Source organism: Oncorhynchus clarkii, chromosome 18 (genome assembly GCF_045791955.1).
Source record: "Oncorhynchus clarkii lewisi isolate Uvic-CL-2024 chromosome 18, UVic_Ocla_1.0, whole genome shotgun sequence".
NCBI classification, from domain to species: domain Eukaryota; kingdom Metazoa; phylum Chordata; class Actinopteri; order Salmoniformes; family Salmonidae; genus Oncorhynchus; species Oncorhynchus clarkii.
In genome coordinates this window covers 57,956,258-57,979,825 of record NC_092164.1, presented here as the reverse complement: position 1 = coordinate 57,979,825, position 23,568 = coordinate 57,956,258, and the positions used below count along the sequence as shown (strand labels likewise).

Below are 23,568 nucleotides of genomic sequence, written 5' to 3'. Positions count from 1 at the left end.
CAACCAACTATAAAGAAGTGATTCTCCATAACAAAGCCCTCATCTATAGAGAGGTGAACCTGGAGATAAGTCCCCTCAGTCAGCTTGTAAGGGGACTCTCTTGTCAAACAGACCCCACAGAACCACAGCACAGCGACACAAGTACACCCAAAAAAATCATAAGAAAACTAATAGAACATTTCATGAAACATTGTAAAGACTCAACAAAAAAACAGAGCAAACTGGAATGTTATTTGGCCCTTAACAGGGAGTACATAGTAGCAGAATATCTGGCCACTGTGACTGACCCAAAATAAAGGAAGCTTTGACTGAGTCCAGACTCAGAGGTCGCTATCGCACATGGCTCTCAAGAGAAGACAGACTATGTGCCCACTGCCCACAAAATGAGATGGAAACAGAGCTGCTGTTCCTAACTTCCTGCCGAATGTATGACCATATTAGAGACACATATTTCCTTCAGATTACACAGACCCACAACGAATTTGAAAACAAATCAGACATTGATAAACTCCCATATCTACTGGGTGAAATACCACAGTGTGCCATCACAACAGCAAGATGTGTGACCTGTTGCCACAAGAAAAGGGAGCACAAACAACATTGTAAATACAACCTATTTTTATCTGTTAATTTATTTTCCCTGTCATACACATTGTTACAACAATGTACATAGCCAATAATATAACATTTGAAATGTCTATGTTCTTTTAAAACTGAGTGTAATTTTTACTGTTTATTTCAGATTGTCCTGCAGTTAATTCACTGTAATTGGAGAATTGAGTGGGTTCTGGTAGTCTTTAATAGCTGACTCAAAGATTTGTATATGTTTTTGCTATAGAGGCAAAAATATTGGAGAAGTGGTTTATCCACACATCTCCGTTTTGGGTAGATAGCTCTTCACGTTGTTTGTTTAGTGTTTTCCAATTTTCACAGAAGTGTTTAGATTCTATGGATTCTTCAATTACATTGAGCTGATTTCTGATGTGCTGTTCTTTCTTTTTTCTTAGTGTATTTCTGCATTGTTTTAGTGTTTTGCAATAGTGCAGGCGTAGGTTCAGGTTTTCTGGGTCTCTGTTTTTTTGGATGGACACGTTGCTCAATTCCCTTCTTAGTTTTTGGCATTCTTCATTAAACCATTTGTCATTATTGTTTATTTTCTTAGGTTGTCTGCTTGAAATGTTTAGATTTGATAGAGAAGCTGAGAGGTCAAATATACTGATAAGGCTTTCTACTGGCAAGTTTACACCTTCACTATTACAGTGAAACATTTTGTCCAGGAAGTTGTCTGAAAGGGATTGAATGTGTTGTTGGCTAATTGTTTTCTGGTAGGTTTCCACACTACATTCCTTCCATCTATAGCATGTCTTAATATTATGCAGTTTATTCAGCACTGATGCCTCATGATTGATTATTGCTCTGTTCAAGTAGACTGTGACGTTGCTGTGATCTGATAGGGCTGCAGTGGGCTGACTGAACGCTCTGAGAGACTCTGGGTTGAGGTTGGTGATAAAGTAGTCTACAGTACTGCAGCCAGCACACAGGAGGACATGTTTCTCTAACCAGATGTAAAATGCTCCTGTTTTCAACCTATTTAATAGAGTGGCTTAGGTCTGATCTATACCAAAAAGATCATACCCCGTGGGTCCCTTTCCTGTTTTATGACTGATAGTTTGGTGGATGGGACTACCAGCTCTGTAACCTAGAGGCCAACCAGTGGGCATAGGCCTGATCCGGGGGCCTATATAGGATGTGGGCAGGGATGGTTTGTGGTTGGGGGTAGAGGCGTGGCTGATGATGCTGTGGTCTGGGTGTATGTCCTCTGGGGGGGAGTCTCGCGGGTCTGGGGTCTGGGCGAGGTGCTCATCGCTCTGTTGCTGCTGTGTGAGGTGCAGGGACTGCGGTTGAGAGCGATGTCTTTCAAGGTCCTGGCAAAGTTGGGGTCCGTGGTCTTGTTGGGGTGTACCTGGTCATAGAGGCTGTCCAAATCCAGGGTGGGGTGATGGGCCAGGGAAACAATGGGTTTTGAGTGAGACACAGTCATGGGAAATGCTTGCATTCACCTCTCTCTCTCTCCCTCTCTCTCTCTTTCACTCTCTACCTCCCACTGTTTCTATTGCTGTCTCTCTCTCTCGCCCTCTCTGGTCTGTTTAGTTAAAACTGCTTTGTTAGAGGAGCATAACTCAGTGTACAGCTACAGTAGTCTGTCGTATAGTCGTTCTTTCTGCACATAAAACATGCATGTGTCCACTTTACTGTGATTCTCTTACAGAACCTTTTCTCTTTAGCTCTGAGCTCACTGAGAGAGTGCTGTTTACATTATGTTGTGCCTTATAGAGGAAAGGGGGCCATTTTGTCTCCAAACTTAACCCAACGTACTGTATGTTTTCAAACTGCAGACCACCAAAACTGCTACATAAACACAGAACATAGCCTGCATGTGAAAAAAGTTTTGCCGGACCCTCATTCATGCCACATTAGCATAATGTAAATAGAGTGTAAATATGTCTCATTGTGAAAGAGTAGCAGTGGACAGCAGGCCTCCGCTCCACAGAGCAGAGCACTCTTCTCCCAAACAATAGAGGAGCACAGCATGGAAGAGAAGAGAAGAGCTTTATTAATAACCCCCTCCCAGCATGCATCAGTTAGCCCAAGTCGGCTAGGCGAACCGAATGAGTGTGCTCGCATACTCAAAAGACCTTCGCTTGAAAAATTAGGAAAAAAACGGCAATAGTACTGTTTGGCCATTCTGATACGCCGTAGCCAGTATACATTTCCTCAAAATAGTCAGAATTCATCTAAGATTTTGACGTTTTTGCAGCGGAGATCTTAGTCTAATCTAACTAAGATGTTTGGTGCATTAAAAAAAACAAGTCGTCTCTCATTGAATGACAACAAAGACTTTATTGAAGAATCCCTACAGTTAACCTTCGACTCCCAAACTTTGACTGGCATCAAGAAAAAAATGTGTGTGCCCGAACAGCCGGAAAAAGCCTTGCCGAAGTCCAAAACGAAGAAAAACATCACAAAATGGCGTCATAATATATGCACAAACTCTTACGAACTGTTTTGTCTGAGAAGCATGTGGACGCGTTTAGATCTCTCTCTCTCTTTCAGTCCTATATGTCTCTCCCTCTCTCTTTCAGTCCTCTCTCTCCCTCTCTCTTTCAGTCCTCTCTCACCCTCTCTCTTTCACTCCTCTCGCTCCCTCTATCTTTCAGTCCTCTCTCTCTCTTTCAGTCCTCTCTCTCCCTCTCTCTTTCAGTCCTCTCTCTCCCTCTCTCTTTCAGTCCTCTCTCTCTCCCTCTCTCTTTCAGTCCCCTCTCTCCCTCTCTCTTTCAGTCCTCTCTCTCTCCCTCTCTCCTTCAGTCCTCTCTCCCTCTCTGTCCTTTCTCTCCCTCTTTCAGTCCCCTCTCTCCCTCTCTCTTTCAGTCCTCTCTCTCTCCCTCTCTCCTTCAGTCCTCTCTCCCTCTCTGTCCTTTCTCTCCCTCTTTCAGTCCTCTCTCTCCCTCTCTCTTTCAGTCCTCTCTTTCTCTCCCCCTCTCTTTCAGTCCTCTCTTTCTCTCCCTCTCTCTTTCAGTCCTCTCTCACTCTCCCTCTCTCTTTCAGTCCTCTCTCACTCTCCCTCTCTCTTTCAGTCCTCTCTCACTCTCCCTCTCTCTTTCAGTCCTCTCCCTCCCTCTCTTGCTCTTTGTGTCCTCTCTCTTTCTCCATCTCTCTTTCAGTCCTCTCTCCCTCTCTCTTTCAGTCCTCTCTCCCTCTCTCTTTCAGTCCTCTCTCTCTCTCCCTCTCTCTTTCAGTCCTCTCTCTCCCTCTCTCTTTCAGTCTTCTCTCACTCTTCCTCTCTCTTTCAGTCTTCTCTCACTCTTCCTTTCTCTTTCAGTCCTCTCTCTCTCTCCCTCTCTTTTTCAGTCTTCTCTCACTCTTCCTCTCTCTTTCAGTCTTCTCTCACTCTTCCTTTCTCTTTCAGTCCTCTCTCTCTCTCCCTCTCTCTTTCAGTCTTCTCTCACTCTCCCTCTCTCTTTCAGTCCTCTCTCTCCCTCTCTTGCTCTTTTTGTCCTCTCTTATATTGTGTTGTTTTTCCCTCTCTCCCTCTGTTGGTTTACTCTCCTCTGAATTATTATTATTATATCACTCTGTCATCCATCACAGACAAGACGACCAGGATTAGACAGCACTTTTGTTTCTGTTAACCTGTGAGTAACCTTCCATCTAAAGAGCACTAATATTATTGTAAATATTACAAATGGAATTATATTGATTCCATACTGCCACTGCAATCTCTCAGGGACTTGTGTACCGAATGACACCCTAGTCCCTATATAGTGCACTACTTTTGACCAGAGCCCTATAGGGGATAGGGTGCCATTATTAGGGAAGCCATATCTGCTTAATGGTGTGAATGGTGATGAGGGCTGGAATGGAAGGATGTGTCAAACTGTGTCAAACTCTATTGCAGCATATTGTTCCCTAAGCAGCTGTTTACTGAGACAATATTGATTGAAGCATGAACAGCAGCTAAGAGAGAAAGTGAAAAATAACACACATTTATTTTCTTTCTTTCTCTCTTCTCACTTATTTTCTTCTGAACTGTTCTCTCCTCGTCTCTCCTCTCTATCTCTCCTTTTTCATTCACTCTCTTCTTCCTCCTGTCCAGTAACTCTCTCCCTCTCTCTCTCTCTCTCTCCTCCCTGGGTTTGATTGCCCTGTGTCCCAGATTTGCCATTTCAACTCAATTTAACCCTGACTTACGACATCATCCAGGTCTCTGGAACCAGATGAGTAAGATGTCACTGATCACCACATGAAACTATAATCGCATTATGGTAAAAAAAAGAAGAAAGATCCATATTTATGAGCCAGATATTAAAAGACAGCACAATATGAAACTAACATCCCACAATGGTTGACAGAGGGCATATCCTTTGTGTGAGGAAGTGAAGTGCGGACATCCCTCAAATCCGTAACCATGTGCGTCCCACATGGCACCCTATTCCCTATGTAGTGCACTACTTTTGACCAGAGCCCTATGGACCCTCGTCAAAAGCAGTAAGGGAATGGAATAGTGTGCCATTAGAGAAGCAGCCCGTGTCTGTCAACATAGCAGCTCCTAATAGACTAGACATGTTCTCTGCATTATGGCTGTTGTTCCCAGAGCAGTGGGAGGCAGGGTGGAACCCCCCTGCATGTTGGTTTCCGGGAATGCAGAAACTGTTTCCTGGTCAGCTGCTAGATGGAGAGATGGCCGTGATTCCTCTCTGTTGTTGCTTCAGATGTAGCTCAACATTAGCCTCTGGACTGTGGAGCGTATAGCACTGTAGCTCTGTAATCAGCGTGCCCACTCCGGATGATTGGAGACTCAAATATGCTCTCCCGCTGAGATAGAGGGATCCATCTTGGAGTAAACGAGAGAGAAACCAGAGAAAGATGTGTTTTTGCCTCCTGTATGCTGGGTGGTAGAGAGGGAAGATGGGGAGAGGTGACCTGGCGTTCACAAATCTATTACTGAATGACTTAAAGACCATCCCAAACACTGGATTTGGGTTTTGGAGGTTTGAGTCAGAGTTAGCAAGATACTGCCAGAATAAATATATACAGTGCCTTGCGAAAGTATTCGGCCCCTTTGAACTTTGCGACCTTTTGCCACATTTCAGGCTTCAAACATGAAGATATAAAACTGTATTTTTTTGTGAAGAATCAACAACAAGTGGGACACAATCATGAAGTGGAACGACATTTATTGGATATTTCAAACTTTTTTAACAAATCAAAAACTGAAAAATTGGGCGTGCAAAATTATTCAGCCCCTTTACTTTCAGTGCAGCAAACTCTCTCCAGAAGTTCAGTGAGGATCTCTGAATGATCCAATGTTGACCTAAATGACTAATGATAAATACAATCCACCTGTGTGTAATCAAGTCTCCGTATAAATGCACCTGCACTGTGATAGTCTCAGAGGTCCGTTAAAAGCGCAGAGAGCATCATGAAGAACAAGGAACACACCAGGCAGGTCCGAGATACTGTTGTGAAGAAGTTTAAAGCCGGATTTGGATACAAAAAGATTTCCCAAGCTTTAAACATCCCAAGGAGCACTATGCAAGCGATAATATTGAAATGGAAGGAGTATCAGACCACTGCAAATCTACCAAGACCTGGCCGTCCCTCTAAACTTTCAGCTCATACAAGGAAAAGACTGATCAGAGATGCAGCCAAGAGGCCCATGATCACTCTGGATGAACTGCAGAGATCTACAGCTGAGGTGGAAGACTCTGTCCATAGAACAACAATCAGTCATATATTGCACAAATCTGGCCTTTATGGAAGAGTGGCAAGAAGAAAGCCATTTCTTAAAGATATCCATAAAAAGTGTCGTTTAAAGTTTGCCACAAGCCACCTGGGAGACACACCAAACATGTGGAAGAAGGTGCTCTGGTCAGATGAAACCAAAATTGAACTTTTTGGCAACAATGCAATGGCGTAAAAGCAACACAGCTCATCACCTTGAACACACCATCCCCACTGTCAAACATGGTGGTGGCAGCATCATGGTTTGGGCCTGCTTTTCTTCAGCAGGGACAGGGAAGATGGTTAAAATTGATGGGAAGATGGATGGAGCCAAATACAGGACCATTCTGGAAGAAAACCTGATGGAGTCTGCAAAAGACCTGAGACTGGGACGGAGATTTGTCTTCCAACAAGACAATGATCCAAAACATAAAGCAAAATCTACAATGGAATGGTTCAAAAATAAACATATCCAGGTGTTAGAATGGCCAAGTCAAAGTCCAGACCTGAATCCAATCGAGAATCTGTGGAAAGAACTGAAAACTGCTGTTCACAAATGCTCTCCATCCAACCTCACTGAGCTCGAGCTGTTTTGCAAGGAGGAATGGGAAAAAATGTCAGTCTCTCGATGTGCAAAACTGATAGAGACATACCCCAAGCGACTTACAGCTGTAATCGCAGCAAAAGGTGGCGCTACAAAGTATTAACTTAAGGAGGCTGAATAATTTTGCACGCCCAATTTTTCAGTTTTTGATTTGTTAAAAAAGTTTGAAATATCCAATAAATGTCGTTCCACTTCATGATTGTGTCCCACTTGTTGTTGATTCTTCACAAAAAAATACAGTTTTATATCTTTATGTTTGAAGCCTGAAATGTGGCAAAAGGTCGCAAAGTTCAAGGGGGCCGAATACTTTCGCAAGGCACTGTACCTTCAATGTTGTTATAAACTGGACAAAGTGGATTAATTAAAAGGTGAATGTTCCTAATAATAGTAGTAGTGGAAATGGGATTACCACTAACAGCAACTACAACAACAATATTAATGAGAATGCCTGTGACGACCGGTCTCTATAGCCAGACTGCTCACTGAGTCTGTACCTAGTCAATGTTTTCCTCAGTTTTCTATCAGTCACAGTGGTCAGATAGTCTGCCACCATGTACTGTCTGTTTAGAGACAAAAAGCATTGAAGTTGACGTACATTTTTTGTGGTGTCTTTCCAATAGGTGATTTATTTAAATTTAGCTTAATTTGGTCATACAGTGGTCATATTCAGCCCCCTTGAACTTTGCGACCTTTTGCCACATTTCAGGCTTCAAACATAAATATATAAAACTGTATTTTTTTGTGAAGAATCAACAACAAGTGGGACACAATCATGAAGTGGAACGACATTTATTGGATATTTCAAACTTTTTTAACAAATCAAAAACTGAAAAATTGGGCGTGCAAAATTATTCAGCCCCCTTAAGTTAATACTTTGTAGCGCCACCTTTTGCTGCGATTACAGCTGTAAGTCGCTTGGGGTATGTCTCTATCAGTTTTGCACATCGAGAGACTGACATTTTTTCCCATTCCTCCTTGCAAAACAGCTCGAGCTCAGTGAGGTTGGATGGAGAGCATTTCTGAACAGCAGTTTTCAGTTCTTTCCACAGATTCTCGATTGGATTCAGGTCTGGACTTTGACTTGGCCATTCTACACCTGGATATGTTTATTTTTGAACCATTCCATTGTAGATTTTGCTTTCTGTTTTGGATCATTGTCTTGTTGGAAGACAAATCTCTGTCCCAGTCTCAGGTCTTTTGCAGACGCCATCAGGTTTTCTTCCAGAATGGTCCTGTATTTGGCTCCATCCATCTTCCCATCAATTTTAACCATCTTCCCTGTCCCTGCTGAAGAAAAGCAGGCCCAAACCATGATGCTGCCACCACCATGTTTGACAGTGGGGATGGTGTGTTCAGCTGTGTTGCTTTTACGCCAAACATAACGTTTTGCATTGTTGCCAAAAAGTTCCATTTTGGTTTCATCTGACCAGAGCACCTTCTTCCACATGTTTGGTGTGTCTCCCAGGTGGTTTGTGGCAAACTTTAAACGACACTTTTTATGGATATCTTTAAGAAATGGCTTTCTTCTTGCCACTCTTCCATAAAGGCCAGATTTGTGCAATATACGACTGATTGTTGTCCTATGGACAGAGTCTCCCACCTCAGCTGTAGATCTCTGCAGTTCATCCAGAGTGATCATGGGCCTCTTGGCTGCATCTCTGATCAGTCTTCTCCTTGTATGAGCTGAAAGTTTAGAGGGACGGCCAGATCTTGGTAGATTTGCAGTGGTCTGATACTCCTTCCATTTCAATATTATCGCTTGCACAGTGCTCCTTGGGATGTTTAAAGCTTGGGAAATCTTTTTGTATCCAAATCCGGCTTTAAACTTCTTCACAACAGTATCTCGGACCTGCCTGGTGTGTTCCTTGTTCTTCATGATGCTCTCTGTGCTTTTAACGGACCTCTGAGACTATCACAGTGCAGGTGCATTTATACGGAGACTTGATTACACACAGGTGGATTGTATTTATCATCATTAGTCATTTAGGTCAACATTGGATCATTCAGAGATCCTCACTGAACTTCTGGAGAGACTTTATGTTTGAAGCCTGAAATGTGGCAAAAGGTCGCAAAGTTCAAGGGGGCCGAATAGTTTCGCAAGGCACTGTATTTTCTGAGTGCTGTCCTGAGGCTCTATGGAGTTGGTTTGGGTTAGTGATCTGAGCATCAGAACCGGCTCAGGGGACTCCTCTCTTGTTTCATCTCTTGAATTGTAGGGCTGTGTGATGATATGTTTCAGGGTTGCTTATTTGTTATATTCTAATAAGGGGGGCTATTGGCCCAATTCTGCTCTACATTAGTTATTTGGTGGTTTTCTTTGCACTTCAAAACTCTGCATGCAGTATTTTGATTGGATGTTTGTCCCATTTGGTAAATTCATTATTAGAGAGGGGACTCCATACTTCGCTGCCATTTTGTGCCAGATTCTAATTGGAATTTCCATTTTAATGTTGCTTCTAATGGCATAGAATGCTCTTCTTGCTTTGTCTCTTAGCCTGTTCAAGCATGTGAAAGCCACCTGTGTTGCTGATATTTAGTCCTAGATATGTGTAGTTTTTGGTGTGTTCTAATAGAACTGTGTCCAAATAGAATTCATGTTTGTGATCCTGATTTCCGGACCTTTTTTGAATATTCTATTCGTTTTTTTTTAGGTTATCTGTCAGAACCTGTGCAGATGATCTAGGTGCTGCAGTAGCTCCTTAGTGGGAGACCACAACACCATTGTGGTCTCACCATCATCTGCGTACAGTAGACACTTGATTTCAGTATTGTGGAAGGTGAGACCAGGTGCTGCAGATTCTTCTAATGTTTTTGCCAATTCATTAATGTAGATGTTAAACAGTGTTGAACTTGAGCAGCCCTGTTTCACACCAAGTCCCTGAGCGAAGAAGTCTGTTTACTTGTTGCCAATTTTAACCACACATTTGTTTTTAGTGTACGTTGATTTGATAACTCTCTCTCTCTCACCAGTGGACAGCATGGCAGTCCTAGGCTTTGTAGGGTATGGTAGTGTAGGGTGGGGTATGGTTGGGTGGGGTAGGGTAGGGTATGGTAGGGTATGGTATGGTAGAGGATGGTAGGGTATGGTAGGGTGGGGTATGGTAGTGTAGGGTATGGTATGGTAGGGTGGGGTAGGATATGGTAGAGTATGGTAGGGTATGGTAGAGTGGAGTGGGGTATGGTAGAGTATGGTAGGATAGGTAGGGGTATGGTAGGGTATGTTAGGGTATGGTAGAGTATGGTAGGGTATGGTAGAGTATTGTATGGTATGGTAGAGTATGGTAGGGTATGGTAGGATGGGGTACGTTAGGGTATGGTAGGTGGGGAATGTTAGGGTATGGTAGGTAGGGTATGGTAGGGTATGGTAGAGTATGGTAGGGTATGGTAGAGTATGGTAGGGTATGGTAGAGTATTGTAGGGTAGGGTAGGATATGGTAGGGTGGGGTATTTTATTTTATTATTTTTATTATTTTTTTTCACCTTTATTTAACCAGGTAGGCTAGTTGAGAACAAGTTCTCATTTGCAACTGCGACCTGGCCAAGATAAAGCATAGCAGTTCGACACATACAACAACACAGAGTTACACATGGAATAAACAAAACATACAGTCAATAATACAATAGAACAAAAGAAAACAATAAGTCTATATACAGTGAGTGCAAATGAGGTAAGTTAAGGAAATAAATAGGCCATGGTGGTGAAGTAACTACAATATTGCAATTAAACACTGGAATGGTAGATCGGCAGAAGATGAATATGCAGGTAGAGATACTGGGGTGCAAAGGAGCAAAATAAATAAATAAATACCAGTATGGGGATGAGGTAGGTAGATAGATGGGCTGTTTACAGATAGGCTAAGTACAGGTGCAGTGATCTGTAAAATGCTCTGACAGCTGGTGCTTAAAGCTAGTGAGGGAGATGTGAGTCTCCAGCTTCAGAGATTTTTGCAATTCGTTCCAGTCATGGGCAGCAGAGAACTGGAAGGAAAGACAACCAAAGGAGGAATTGGCTTTGGGGGTGACCAGTGAGATATACCTGCTAGAGCGCGTGGTAGAGTATGGTAGAGTATTGTATGGTAGGGTATGGTAGAGTATGGTAGGGTGGGGTGGGGTGGCGTATGGTAGGGTATGGTAGAGTATTGTAGGGTGGGGTAGGGTAGAGTATGGTAGAGTATTGTATGGTATGGTAGGGTGGGGTAGAGTATTGTATGGTAGGGTATGGTAGAGTACCAGTGAGATATACCTGCTGGAGCGTGTGGTAGAGTATGGTAGAGTATTGTATGGTAGGGTATGGTAGAGTATGGTAGGGTGGGGTGGGGTGGCGTATGGTAGGGTATGGTAGAGTATTGTAGGGTGGGGTAGGGTAGGGTATGGTAGAGTATTGTATGGTATGGTAGGGTGGGGTAGAGTATTGTATGGTAGGGTATGGTAGAGTATGGTAGGGTGGGGTAGGGTAGGGTGTGGTATGGTATGGTAGAGTATTGTATAGTAGGGTATGGTAGAGTATGGTAGGGTGGGGTAGTGTAGGGTATGGTAGAGTATTGTATGGTAGGGTATGGGAGGGTATTGAAGGGTGGGGTAGGGTATGGTAGAGTATTGTATGGTAGGGTATGGTAGGGTAGTGTATGGTAGGGTATGGTAGAGGATGGTAGGGTGGGGTGGGTATGGTAGGGTATGGTAGAGTTTGGTAGGGTATGGTAGAGTGGGGTGGGTTATGGTAAAGTAGGGTATGGTAGGGTGGGGGGGTGGGGTATGGTAGAGTAGGGTATGGTAGGGAATGGTAGAGTGGGGTGGGGTATGGTAGAGTATGGTGGGGTGGGGGTGGTGGGGTATGGTAGAGTAGGGTATGGTAGAGTGGGGTGGGGTATGGTAGAGTATGGTAGGGTGGGGTATGGTAGGGTATGGTATGGTAGGATGCTGTATGGTAGAGTATGGTAGGGTATGGTATGGTAGAGTATGGTAGGGTATGGTATGGTAGGGTGCTGTATGGTAGGGTGGGGTATGGTAGAGTATGGTAGGGTATGGTAAGGTATGGTAGGGTACGGTACGGTAGGGTAGGGTATTGGTAGGGTAGGGTTTGGTAGGGTAGGGTATGGTCGGGTTGGGTTGGGGTTTGATAGGGTGGGGTAGGGTGTGAGAGAATGGCTGGTACAGCTGTAACCCTGAGCCTGTGCCAGTGCCTGACGTGCACATTCCACCCTGGAGGGCTGCATGACATTTGTCACGTCACTGTGTTACTGATGAAAGCCACCTTCCCCCTCCTCGCCTCCACTCTTCTATAATCAGATCCTGCCGTTAAGTCCCTGCCAATCGCACAGACTGCCTGTTACAGCCTCAAACAACACACAAACAAATAAACAGTGTCAAATTAGGACAGAGAAAGTTCAGTCGTGTTTAGTTAAGCTGATAAATGAATGAGAAAAAGTCAATGGAAGAGGTGCATTGAAGTGAAGCTCTCATTCCTCAGTAAACCAACATGCACAGTGTTTCAGTGTATTGTAAAGTCAATGGAAGAGGTGCATTGAAGTGAAGCTCTCATTCCTCAGTAAACCAACATGCACAGTGTTTCAGTGTATTGTAAAGTCAATGGAAGAGGTGCATTGAAGTGAGGCTCTCATTCCTCAGTAAACCAACATGCACAGTGTTTCAGTGTATTGTAAAGTCAATGGAAGAGGTGCATTGAAGTGAAGCTCTCATTCCTCAGTAAACCAACATGCACAGTGTTTCAGTGTATTGTAAAGTCAATGGAAGAGGTGCATTGAAGTGAAGCTCTCATTCCTCAGTAAACCAACATGCACAGTGTTTCAGTGTATTGTAAAGTCAGCACTTCAGCAGTTATTTTTCCAATCTATTGTCCAATGATTCTTCATTATGTGAATGTTTAATCCCCCCTGTATGCTCTTGCTGATTGGCTGTTGCTGTCCGTTTCCAGGTTTGTGATTGGTCGAGAGCGTCCGGGCCAGGTGAGCGAGGTGGCTGCTCTGATCCAACAGACTCTGGAGCAGGAGAGGAGACAGAGAGAGATGCTGGAGCAGCAGTATGCCCAGTATGCCCAGTACGACGATGAGGTGGGTAGCCTACTGCCCCACTGTCTCACCCTGCTACTGATACACCTGTTAGTGTGGCCAATCCAATCCTATACAGTTTTATTAACTCATTCTACAACAATGGCTAACTTACTGAATCACTAATCAAATCAAATCAAATTGTATTGGTCACATGGTTAGCAGATGTTAATGCGAGTGTAGCGAAATGCTTGTACACTCTTCTACTGATCAGGGCCTGTAAGCATCTCAGAGTAGGATTGCTGATTTAGGATCAGTTTTGCCTTTTAGATTAGGATGAATATGTATGGAAAGAGAGGGGGGGTGTTGATGCTGGATCAGTACTCCGATTCTGAGCAGTTTGATATGGCCCCAGCTCTGTTTCACCCTCCTAATGACTAACCTGTGTGGTCACACTGCACTCAGACCTGTGTGGTCACACTGCACTCAGACCTGTGTGGTCACACTGCACTCAGACCTGTGTGGTCACACTACACTCAGACCTGTGTGGTCACACTGCACTCAGACCTGTGTGGTCACACTGCCCTCAGACCTGTATGGTCACACTGCACTCAGACCTGTGTGGTCACACTGCACTCAGACCTGTGATGTCACACTGCCCTCAGACCTGTGTGGTCACACTGCACTCAGACCTGCCCTCAGACCTGTGTGGTCACACTGCATTCAGACCTGTGTGGTCACACTGCCCTCAGACCTGTATGGTCACACTGCACTCAGACCTGTATGGTCACACTGCACTCAGACCTGTGTGGTCACACTGCACTCAGACCTGCCCTCAGACCTGTGTGGTCACACTGCACTCAGACCTGTGTGGTCACACTGCCCTCAGACCTGTATGGTCACACTGCACTCAGACCTGTGTGGTCACACTGCACTCAGACCTGTGATGTCACACTGCCCTCAGACCTGTGTGGTCACACTGCACTCAGACCTGCCCTCAGACCTGTGTGGTCACACTGCATTCAGACCTGTGTGGTCACACTGCCCTCAGACCTGTGATGTCACACTGCCCTCAGACCTGTGTGGTCACACTGCACTCAGACCTGCCCTCAGACCTGTGTGGTCACACTGCATTCAGACCTGTGTGGTCACACTGCCCTCAGACCTGTATGGTCACACTGCACTCAGACCTGTATGGTCACACTGCACTCAGACCTGTGTGGTCACACTGCCCTCAGACCTGTGATGTCACACTGCCCTCAGACCTGTGTGGTCACACTGCACTCAGACCTGCCCTCAGACCTGTGTGGTCACACTGCATTCAGACCTGTGTGGTCACACTGCCCTCAGACCTGTATGGTCACACTGCACTCAGACCTGTATGGTCACACTGCACTCAGACCTGTGTGGTCACACTGCACTCAGACCTGTGTGGTCACACTGCACTCAGACCTGTGATGTCACACTGCCCTCAGACCTGTGTGGTCACACTGCACTCAGACCTGCACTCAGACCTGTGTGGTCACACTGCCCTCAGACCTGTGTGATCACACTGCACTCAGACCTGTGTGGTCACACTGCCCTCAGACCTGTATGGTCACACTGCACTTAGACCTGTATGGTCACACTGCACTCAGACCTGTGTGGTCACACTGCACTCAGACCTGTGTGGTCACACTGCACTCAGACCTGTGATGTCACACTGCCCTCAGACCTGTGTGGTCACACTGCACTCAGACCTGTGTGGTCACACTGCACTCAGACCTGTGTGGTCACACTGCACTCAGACCTGCCCTCAGACCTGTGTGGTCACACTGCACTCAGACCTGTGTGGTCACACTGCCCTCAGACCTGTATGGTCACACTGCACTCAGACCTGTGTGGTCACACTGCACTCAGACCTGTGATGTCACACTGCCCTCAGACCTGTGTGGTCACACTGCACTCAGACCTGCCCTCAGACCTGTGTGGTCACACTGCATTCAGACCTGTGTGGTCACACTGCCCTCAGACCTGTATGGTCACACTGCACTCAGACCTGTATGGTCACACTGCACTCAGACCTGTGTGGTCACACTGCACTCAGACCTGTGTGGTCACACTGCACTCAGACCTGTGTGGTCACACTGCCCTCAGACCTGTGTGGTCACACTGCACTCAGACCTGTGTGGTCACACTGCACTCAGACCTGTGTGGTCACACTGCACTCAGACCTGTATGGTCACACTGCACTCAGACATGTGTGGTCACACTGCACTCAGACCTGTATGGTCACACTGCACTCAGACCTGTGTGGTCACACTGCACTCAGACCTGTGTGGTCACACTGCACTCCAATCCCGTTCTCCAACATTGCAATGGCTGCCGCAGGTCAATCTTGGTCATGAGTTGGGGTTGTGATAATGGAAAATCAGGCGTAGTGAAACAGCTCGAGAATAATGTGGCTGTTCACATTATAACAAGCCTCTAGGTGTGGTTTAAAGTGTTTGAGCGTCTGTGGTTGTTAAAAAACACTCAATGGCAATTCTCTCTCTCAGCCAACATGTTTTCCTGCCTGTGTTTGTTCCAGTACACACTAAAGCCCATTCTCTCATTATTATAGTGGGTCAGGAGGCTGGAGGACAATAAGACCACCCCTCTCTCTCACTCTTTCTCCCCACCTCCCTTTCTCCAAATGTATTTCTCTCTTCCCCTCCCTCTCTCTCTCTCTTCCCCTCCCTCTATCTCTATCTCTCTTCCCCTCCCTCCCTCCCACTCTCTTCCCCTCCCCCTCCTCTCTCTCTCTCTCTCTCTCTCTCTCTCTCTCTCTCTCTCTCTCTTCCCCTCCCTCCCTCCCTCTCTCTCTCTTCGCCTCCCTCTCTCTCTCTCTTCCCCTCCCTCCCTCTCTCTCTTCCCCTCCCTCCCTCTCTCTCTTCCCCTCCCTCCCTCTCTCTCTCTCTCTCTCTCTCTTCCCCTCCCTCCCTTTCTCTCTTCCCCTCCCTCCCTTTCTCTCTTCCCCCCTCCCTCCCTCTCTCTCTTCCCCTCCCTCCCTCCCTCCCACGCTCTCTCTTCCCCTCCCTCCCCCTCTCTCTCTTCCCCTCCCCCTCTCCCTCTTCCCCTCCCTCCCTCTCTCTCTCTTCTCCTCCCTCTCTCTCTCTCTCTTCCCCTCCCACCCTCCCTCTCTCTATTCTCCTCCCTCCCTCCCTCTCTCTCGTCCCCTCCCTCCCTCTCTCTCTTCCCCTCCTTCCCTCTCTCTCTCTTCCCCTCCCTCCCTCTCTATCTCTCTCTTCCCCTCCCTCCCTCCCTCCCTCCCTTCCCCTCCCTCTCTCTCTCAATTCAATTCAAGGGGCTTTACTGGCATGGGAAACATGTGTTGACATTGCCAAAGCAAGTGAGGTAGATAATATACAAAAGTGAAATAAACAATACAAATTAACAGTAAACATTATATATACAGAAGTTTCTCTCTCTCTCTTTTCCCCTCTCTCTCTCTCTCTCTCTCTCTCTCTCTCTCTCTCTCTCTCACTCACCCTCCCTCCCCCCTCTCTCTTCCCCTCCCTCCCTCCCTCCCTCCCATTTCCTTCATGGGTTGCGCGTTGCCATGGTACCAAGGCTGAGGGTCTTTATTAAATCCCCATTTAGAGAGAAGAGACGTCAGGTTAATTACCATGTATCTGGGCAGAGTGATACATAGCCTATAGGCTCTGGTCTGGTGCATGCGGGTATGTCTATGTCTCTACTGTACAGTATGTCTGTGTGATGATTTCAAAGATACATTTTTTATTTTTTCCCTTCAGTGTTTGTCATTCATTGGTGGATTGATTGTTGTGACTCAGAGGGTTGTATGGCATGTCTGTTTATGTCCTGGGAACAAACCAAACCAAAGTCTCCACAGCTGTCTGATATTACCAGTCCCATGCTGCGTTTAGGATGAATAATTTGCCATGTGGTGGGAACTTAATCTAATATTTATAGAGATATTAATATTAATGCTCTCATATTATTACAGAGCATAGATCATCCTAAATAATTCATAATTGTTTACCATGTCGGTTATGCGTGAAGGAATGGATGTTTTGCTAGTTATAATTCAGTGTGGATTCTCCAGTACCGTTGGATTCTGTAGGAATGTGAAACGTATTAGTAAAGGATTAGTAATGGTAACTCATTACACTGTGTGCTGTCAGGCTGTAAGGCTTAATGTGTGTCCTCAGTGGCACCCTATTCCCTATATAGTGCATTACTTTTGACCAAGGCCTGAATAGGGTGAATTTAAAATGGGGTGAACAGGGTGCATAGGTTGAATAGAGAATGGGGTGAACGGGGTGAATAGAGAATAGGGTGAATAGAGAATGGAGTGAATAGATGGGTTTAATAGAGAATGGGGTGAATAGATGGGTTTAATAGAGAATGGGGTGAATAGATGGGGTGAATAGAGAATGGGGTGACTAGATGGGTTTAATGGAGAATGGGGTGCATAGATGGGGTGAATAGAGAATGGGTGAATATATGGGTGACCAGAGAATGGGGTGAATGGAGAATGGGGTGAATAGAGAATGGGGTGACTAGAGAATGGGGTGACTAGATGGGGTGAATAGAGAATGGGGTGACTAGATGGGTTTAATAGAGAATGGGGTGACTTGATTGGGTGAATAGAGAATGGGGTGAATAGATGGGGTTAATAGAGAATGGGGTGAATAGAGGATGGGGTGACTAGATGGGTTTAATAGAGAATGGGGTGAATAGAGAATGGGGTGACTAGATGGGGTGACTAGATGGGTTTAATAGAGAATGGGGTGACTAGATTGGGTGAATAGAGAATCGGGTGAATAGATGGGGTGACTAGAAAATGGGGTGACTAGATGGGGTGACTAGATGGGTTTAATAGAGAATGGGGTGACTAGATGGGTTTAATAGAGAATGGGGTGACTAGATTGGGTGACTAGAGAATGGGGTGAATAGATGGGGTTAATAGAGGATGAGGTGAATAGAGGATGGGGCAACTAGAGGATGGGGTGACTAGATGGGGTGAATAGAGAATCGGGTGAATAGATGGGTTTAAACGAGAATGGGGTGACTAGATGGGGTGACTAGATGGGGTGACTAGAGAATGGGGTGAATAGATGGGGTTAATAGAGAATGGGGTGACTAGATGTAGTGAATAGAGAATGGGGTGAATAGATGGGGTTAATAGAGAATGGGGTGACTAGAAGGGGTGACTAGAGAATGGGGTGAATAGATGGGGTGAATAGAGAATGGGGTGAATAGAGAACGGGATGAATGGAGAATGGGGCGAATAGAGGGTGGGGTGAATAGAGGATGGGGTGACTAGAGAATGGGGTGACTAGAGAATGGGGTGACTAGATGGGTTTAATAGAGAATGGGGTGAATAGATGGGGTTAATAGAGGATGGGGGGAATAGAGGATTGGGTGACTAGAAGGGGTGACTAGAGAATGGGGTGACTAGATGGGGTGAATAGAGAATGGGTGAATAGATGGGTTTAATAGAGAATGGGGTAACTAGATGGGGTGAATAGAGAATGGGGTGAATAGATGGGGTTAATAGAGAATGGGGTGACTAGAGAATGGGGTGAATAAATTTGGTTAATCGAGAATGGGGTGGCTAGATGGGGTGAATAGAGAATGGGGTGAATATATGGGGTTAATAGAGAATGTGATGACTAGATGGGGTGAATAGATGGAGTTAATAGAGAATGGGGTGACTAGAGAATGGGGTGAATAGAGAACGGGGTGAATGGAGAATGGGGTGAATAGAGAATGGGGTGACTAGATGGGGTGAATGGAGAATGGGGTGAATAAATGGGGTTAATAGAGAATCAGGTGACTAGATGGGGTGACTAGAGAATGGGGTGAATAGATGGGGTCAATAGAGAATGGGGTGAGTAGATGGGGTAAATAGAGAATGGGGTGAGTAGATGGGGTAAATAGAGAATGGGGTGAATAGATGGGGTTAATAGAGAATGGGGTGAGTAGATGGGGTAAATAGAGAATGGGTGAATAGATGGGGTTAATAGAGAATGGGGTGACTAGAGGGGGTGAATAGATGGGGTTAATAGATCATGGGGTGACTAGAAGGAGTGACTAGATAATGGGGTGAATAGATGGGGTTAATAGAGAATGGGGTGAATGGAGAATGGGGTGAATAGAGAATGGGGTGACTAGATGGGGTTAATAGAGAATGGGGTGAATGGAAGGGGTTAATAGAGGATGGGGGGGAATAGAGGATTGGGTGACTAGAAGGGGTGACTAGAGAATGGGGTGACTAGATGGGGTGAATAGAGAATGGGTGAATAGATAGGTTTAATAGAGAATGGGGTAACTAGATGGGGTGAATAGAGAATGGGGTGAATAGATGGGGTTAATAGAGAATGGGGTGACTAGAGAATGGGGAGAATAAATGTGGTTAATCGAGAATGGGGTGGCTAGATGGGGTGAATAGAGAATGGGGTGGCTAGAGGGGGTGAATAGAGAATGGGGTGAATAGATGGGGTTAATAGAGAATGGGGTGAATAGATAGGTTTAATAGAGAATGGGGTGGCTAGATGGGGTGAATAGAGAATGGGGTGAATAGATGGGGTTAATAGAGAATGGGGTGACTAGAGAATGGGGTGAATAGATGGGGTGACTAGAGAATGGGGTGAATAGATGGGGTTAATAAAAAATGGGGTGAATAGAGAACGGGGTGAATGGAGAATGGGGTGAATAGAGAATGGGGTGAATAGAGAATAGGGTGACTAGATGGGGTGAATGGAGAATGGGGTGAATAAATGGGGTTAATAGAGAATCGGGTGACTAGATGGGGTGACTAGAGAATGGGGTGAATAGATGGGGTTAATAGAGAATGGGATGAGTAGATAGGAGGAATAGAGAATGGGGTGAATAGATGGGGTGAATAGATGGAGTTAATAGAGAATGGGGTGACTAGAGGGGGTGAATATATGGGGTTAATAGATCATGGGGTGACTAGATAATGGGGTGAATAGATGGGGTTAATAGAGAATGGGGTGAATGGAGAATGGGGTGAATAGAGAATGGGGTGACTAGATGGGGTGAATAGATGGAGTTAATAGAGAATGGGGTGAATGGAAGGGGTGACTAGAACAGTTGAAACTGGAGCAGCAGCACGGCCAAGTGGACTGGGGACAGCAAGGAGTCATCATGTCAGGTAGTCCTGAGGCATGGTCCTAGGGCTCAGGTCCTCCGAGAGTGAGAAAGAAAGAGAGAAAGAGAGAATTAGAGAGAGCACACTTAAATTCACACAGGACACCGAATAGGACAGGAGAAGTACTCCAGATATAACACCAGGTGCTGCAGATTCTTCTAGTGTTTTGCCAATTCATTAATGTAGATGTTAAACAGTGTTGAACTTGAGCAGCCCTGTTTCACCCTGTTCACCCCGTTCACCCTGTTTACCCCGGTCACCCTATTCACCCCGTTCTCTATTCAACCTTTTCACCCTGGTCACCCTGTTAATAGAGAATGGGGTGAATAGATACCCTTAGTTGTTTAAAGCAGCAGGGCTGAAAGCTTTCCCTGTACCAGAGGTTTCAAATCATGTGTCAGCGTAAGCTTTGTGTGTGTGTGTGTGTGTGTGTGTGTGTGTGTGTGTGTGTGTGTGTGTGCGCATCAGCGTGTTTGTGAGAGAGTCAGAGAGACAGAGAGAGAGAGAGAAAGATAATGTGTGTGTCTGTGTGTGCATCAGCGTGTTTGTGTGAGAGATAGAGAGAGAGAGAGAGAGTGAGAGAGAGAGAGAGAGATGTGTTCGCTCTGCAACAACTTTGTGAGCTCCAGCACAAGTGTCTCTGGCAGTAGGACCAGACAGAGGGGCCTGGCCGGCCCCATGCCAGGATGGGTCATTCGATCCTGCTGTCCCTGCCTGGCTCTCTGCAACCAGATGTGAGCTGCAGCAGAGCAGAACTTGTCTTTATAATCCTGTCTGTGTCCCAAATGGCACCCCGCTCTCTACATAGTGCACTACTTTAGAGCAGAATCCATTGGGGATAGTGTGTCATTTGGGATGCATTCTGTCTGTCTGGATCAGTTTAGTAAGCTGCCAGGCTGTAGAGAGAGAGAGCTCTAGCAGAAATAAAAACATACAGTATCATCAACCCTGCTGTCTCTTTTCTACTGACCACACATACTGCACAGGCTGATGATGATGATGATGATGATAGTGATGGGGTGATGATGGTGATGAAGCTAATGGAACATTCATCCTTATAGCCTGCTACCATGTGCGCATTGCTGCACTTATAATGTGAAGAAATAATAACATTTTAAGCTAAATGTTCTGATCTGTTTTGTCCGCCACATTGCGTAAAAAAGATGCTCTTGTTTGTATTCATTTGGGATCTATCGCATCCCACAACTGTCCCAGACTATGTTTGGAATATTTATTTCTCATACAGAAGTGAATAGGTCGACTTTTGACTATGGGGGATCGTAGATTGATATTTATTAATTTTATTTTATTTCACCTTTATTTAACCAGGTAGGAAAGTTGAGAACAAGTTCTCATTTACAATTGCGACCTGGCCAAGATAAAGCAAAGCAGTTCGACACAAACAACACAGAGTTACACATGGAGTAAAACAAACATACAGTCAATAATACAGTAGAAAAATAAGTCTATATACGATGTGAGCAAATGAGGTGAGATAAAGGAGGTAAAGGAAGTAAATGCAATATAGCAAGTAAAACACTGGAATGGTGTTTGCAGCAAAATAGAAATATAAATAATGGGGTGCAAAGCAAAATAAATAAATAAATACAGTAGGGGAAGAGGTAGTTGTTTGGGCTAAATGATAGATGGGCTATGTACAGGTGAAGTAATCTGTGAGCTGCTCTGACAGCTGGTGCTTAAAGCTAGTGAGGGAGATAAGTGTTTCCAGTTTCAGAGATTTTTGTAGTTCATTCCAGTCATTGGCAGCAGAGAACTGGAAGGAGAGGCGGCCAAAGGAAGAATTGGTTTTTGGGGTGACCAGAGAGATATACCTGCTGGAGCGCGTGCTACAGCTGGGTGCTGCTATGGTGACCAGCGAGCTGAGATAAGGGGGGACTTTACCTAGCAGGGTCTTGTAGATGACATGGAGCCAGTGGGTTTGGCGACGAGTATGAAGCGAGGGCCAGCCAACGAGAGCGTACAGGTCGCAATGGTGGGTAGTATATGGGGCTTTGGTGACAAAACGGATGGCACTGTAATAGACTGCATCCAATTTGTTGAGTAGGGTATTGGAGGCTATTTTGTAAATGACATCGCCGAAGTTGAGGATTGGTAGTATGGTCAGTTTTACAAGGGTATGTTTGGCAGCATGAGTGAAGGATGTTTTGTTGCGAAATAGGAAGCCAATTCTAGATTTAACTTTGGAATGGAGATGTTTGATGTGGGTTTGTAAGGAGAGTTTACAGTCTAACCAGACACCTAGGTATTTGTAGTTGTCCACGTATTCTAAGTCAGAGCCGTCCAGAGTAGTGATGTTGGACAGGCAGGCAGGTGCAGGCAGCGATCGGTTGAAGAGCATGCATTTAGTTTTACTTGTATTTAAGAGCAATTGGAGGCCACGGAAGGAGAGTTGTATGGCATTGAAGCTTGCCTGGAGGGTTGTTAACACAGTGTCCAAAGAAGGGCCAGAAGTATACAGAATGGTGTCGTCTGCGTAGAGGTGGATCAGAGACTCACCAGCAGCAAGAGCGACATCATTGATGTATACAGAGAAGAGAGTCGGTCCAAGAATTGAACCCTGTGGCGCCCCCATAGAGACTGCCAGAGGTCCGGACAACAGACTCTCCGATTTGACACATTGAACTCTATCAGAGAAGTAGTTGGTGAACCAGGCGAGGCAATCATTTGAGAAACCAAGGCTGTCGAGTCTGTCGATGAGGATGTGGTGATTGACAGAGTCGAAAGCCTTGGCCAGATCAATGAATACAGCTGCACAGTAATGTTTCTTATCGATGGCGGTTAAGATATCATTTAGGACCTTGAGCGTGGCTGAGGTGCACCCATGACCTGATCTGAAACCAGATTGCATAGCAGAGAGGGTATGGTGAGATTCGAAATGGTCGGTAATCTGTTTGTTGACTTGGCTTTCGAAGACCCTAGAAAGGCAGGGTAGGATAGATATAGGTCTGTAGCAGTTTGGGTCAAGAGTGTCCCCCCCTTTGAAGAGGGGGATGACCGCAGCTGCTTTCCAATCTTTGGGAATCTCAGACGACACGAAGAAAGGTTGAACAGGCTGGTAATAGGGGTGGCAACAATTTCGGCAGATCATTTTTAGAAAGAAAGGGTCCAGATTGTCTAGCCCGGCTGATTTGTAGGGGTCCAGATTTTGCAGCTCTTTCAGAACATCAGCTGACTGAATTTGGGAGAAGGAGAAATGGGGAAGGCTTGGGCGAGTTGCTGTGGGGGGTGCAGTGCTGTTGACCGGGGTAGGGGTAGCCAGGTGGAAAGCATAGCCAGCCGTAGAAAAATGCTTATTGAAATTCTCAATTATAGTGGATTTATCAGTGGTGACAGTGTTTCCTATCTTCAGTGCAGTGGGCAGCTGGGAGGAGGTGTTCTTATTCTCCTTGGACTTTACAGTATCCCAGAACTTTTTTGAGTTAGTGTTGCAGGAAGCAGATTTCTGCTTGAAAAAGCTAGCCTTGGCTTTTCTAACTGCCTGTGTATAATGGTTT

The 23,568-nt window shown here is 45.4% G+C and overlaps 1 protein-coding gene across 1 annotated transcript in view; it reads left to right on the top strand.

Annotated features, from left to right (window-relative positions):
- Positions 1–23,568, top strand: part of LOC139373779 (protein phosphatase 1, regulatory subunit 9A) — a 102,341-nt gene that overhangs the window by 44,434 nt on the left and 34,339 nt on the right. Inside the window, exon 6 of the mRNA XM_071114760.1 lies at positions 12,819–12,954. Coding sequence (XP_070970861.1) covers positions 12,819–12,954 — 136 coding nt within the window. The remainder of the gene's footprint in view (positions 1–12,818; positions 12,955–23,568) is intronic.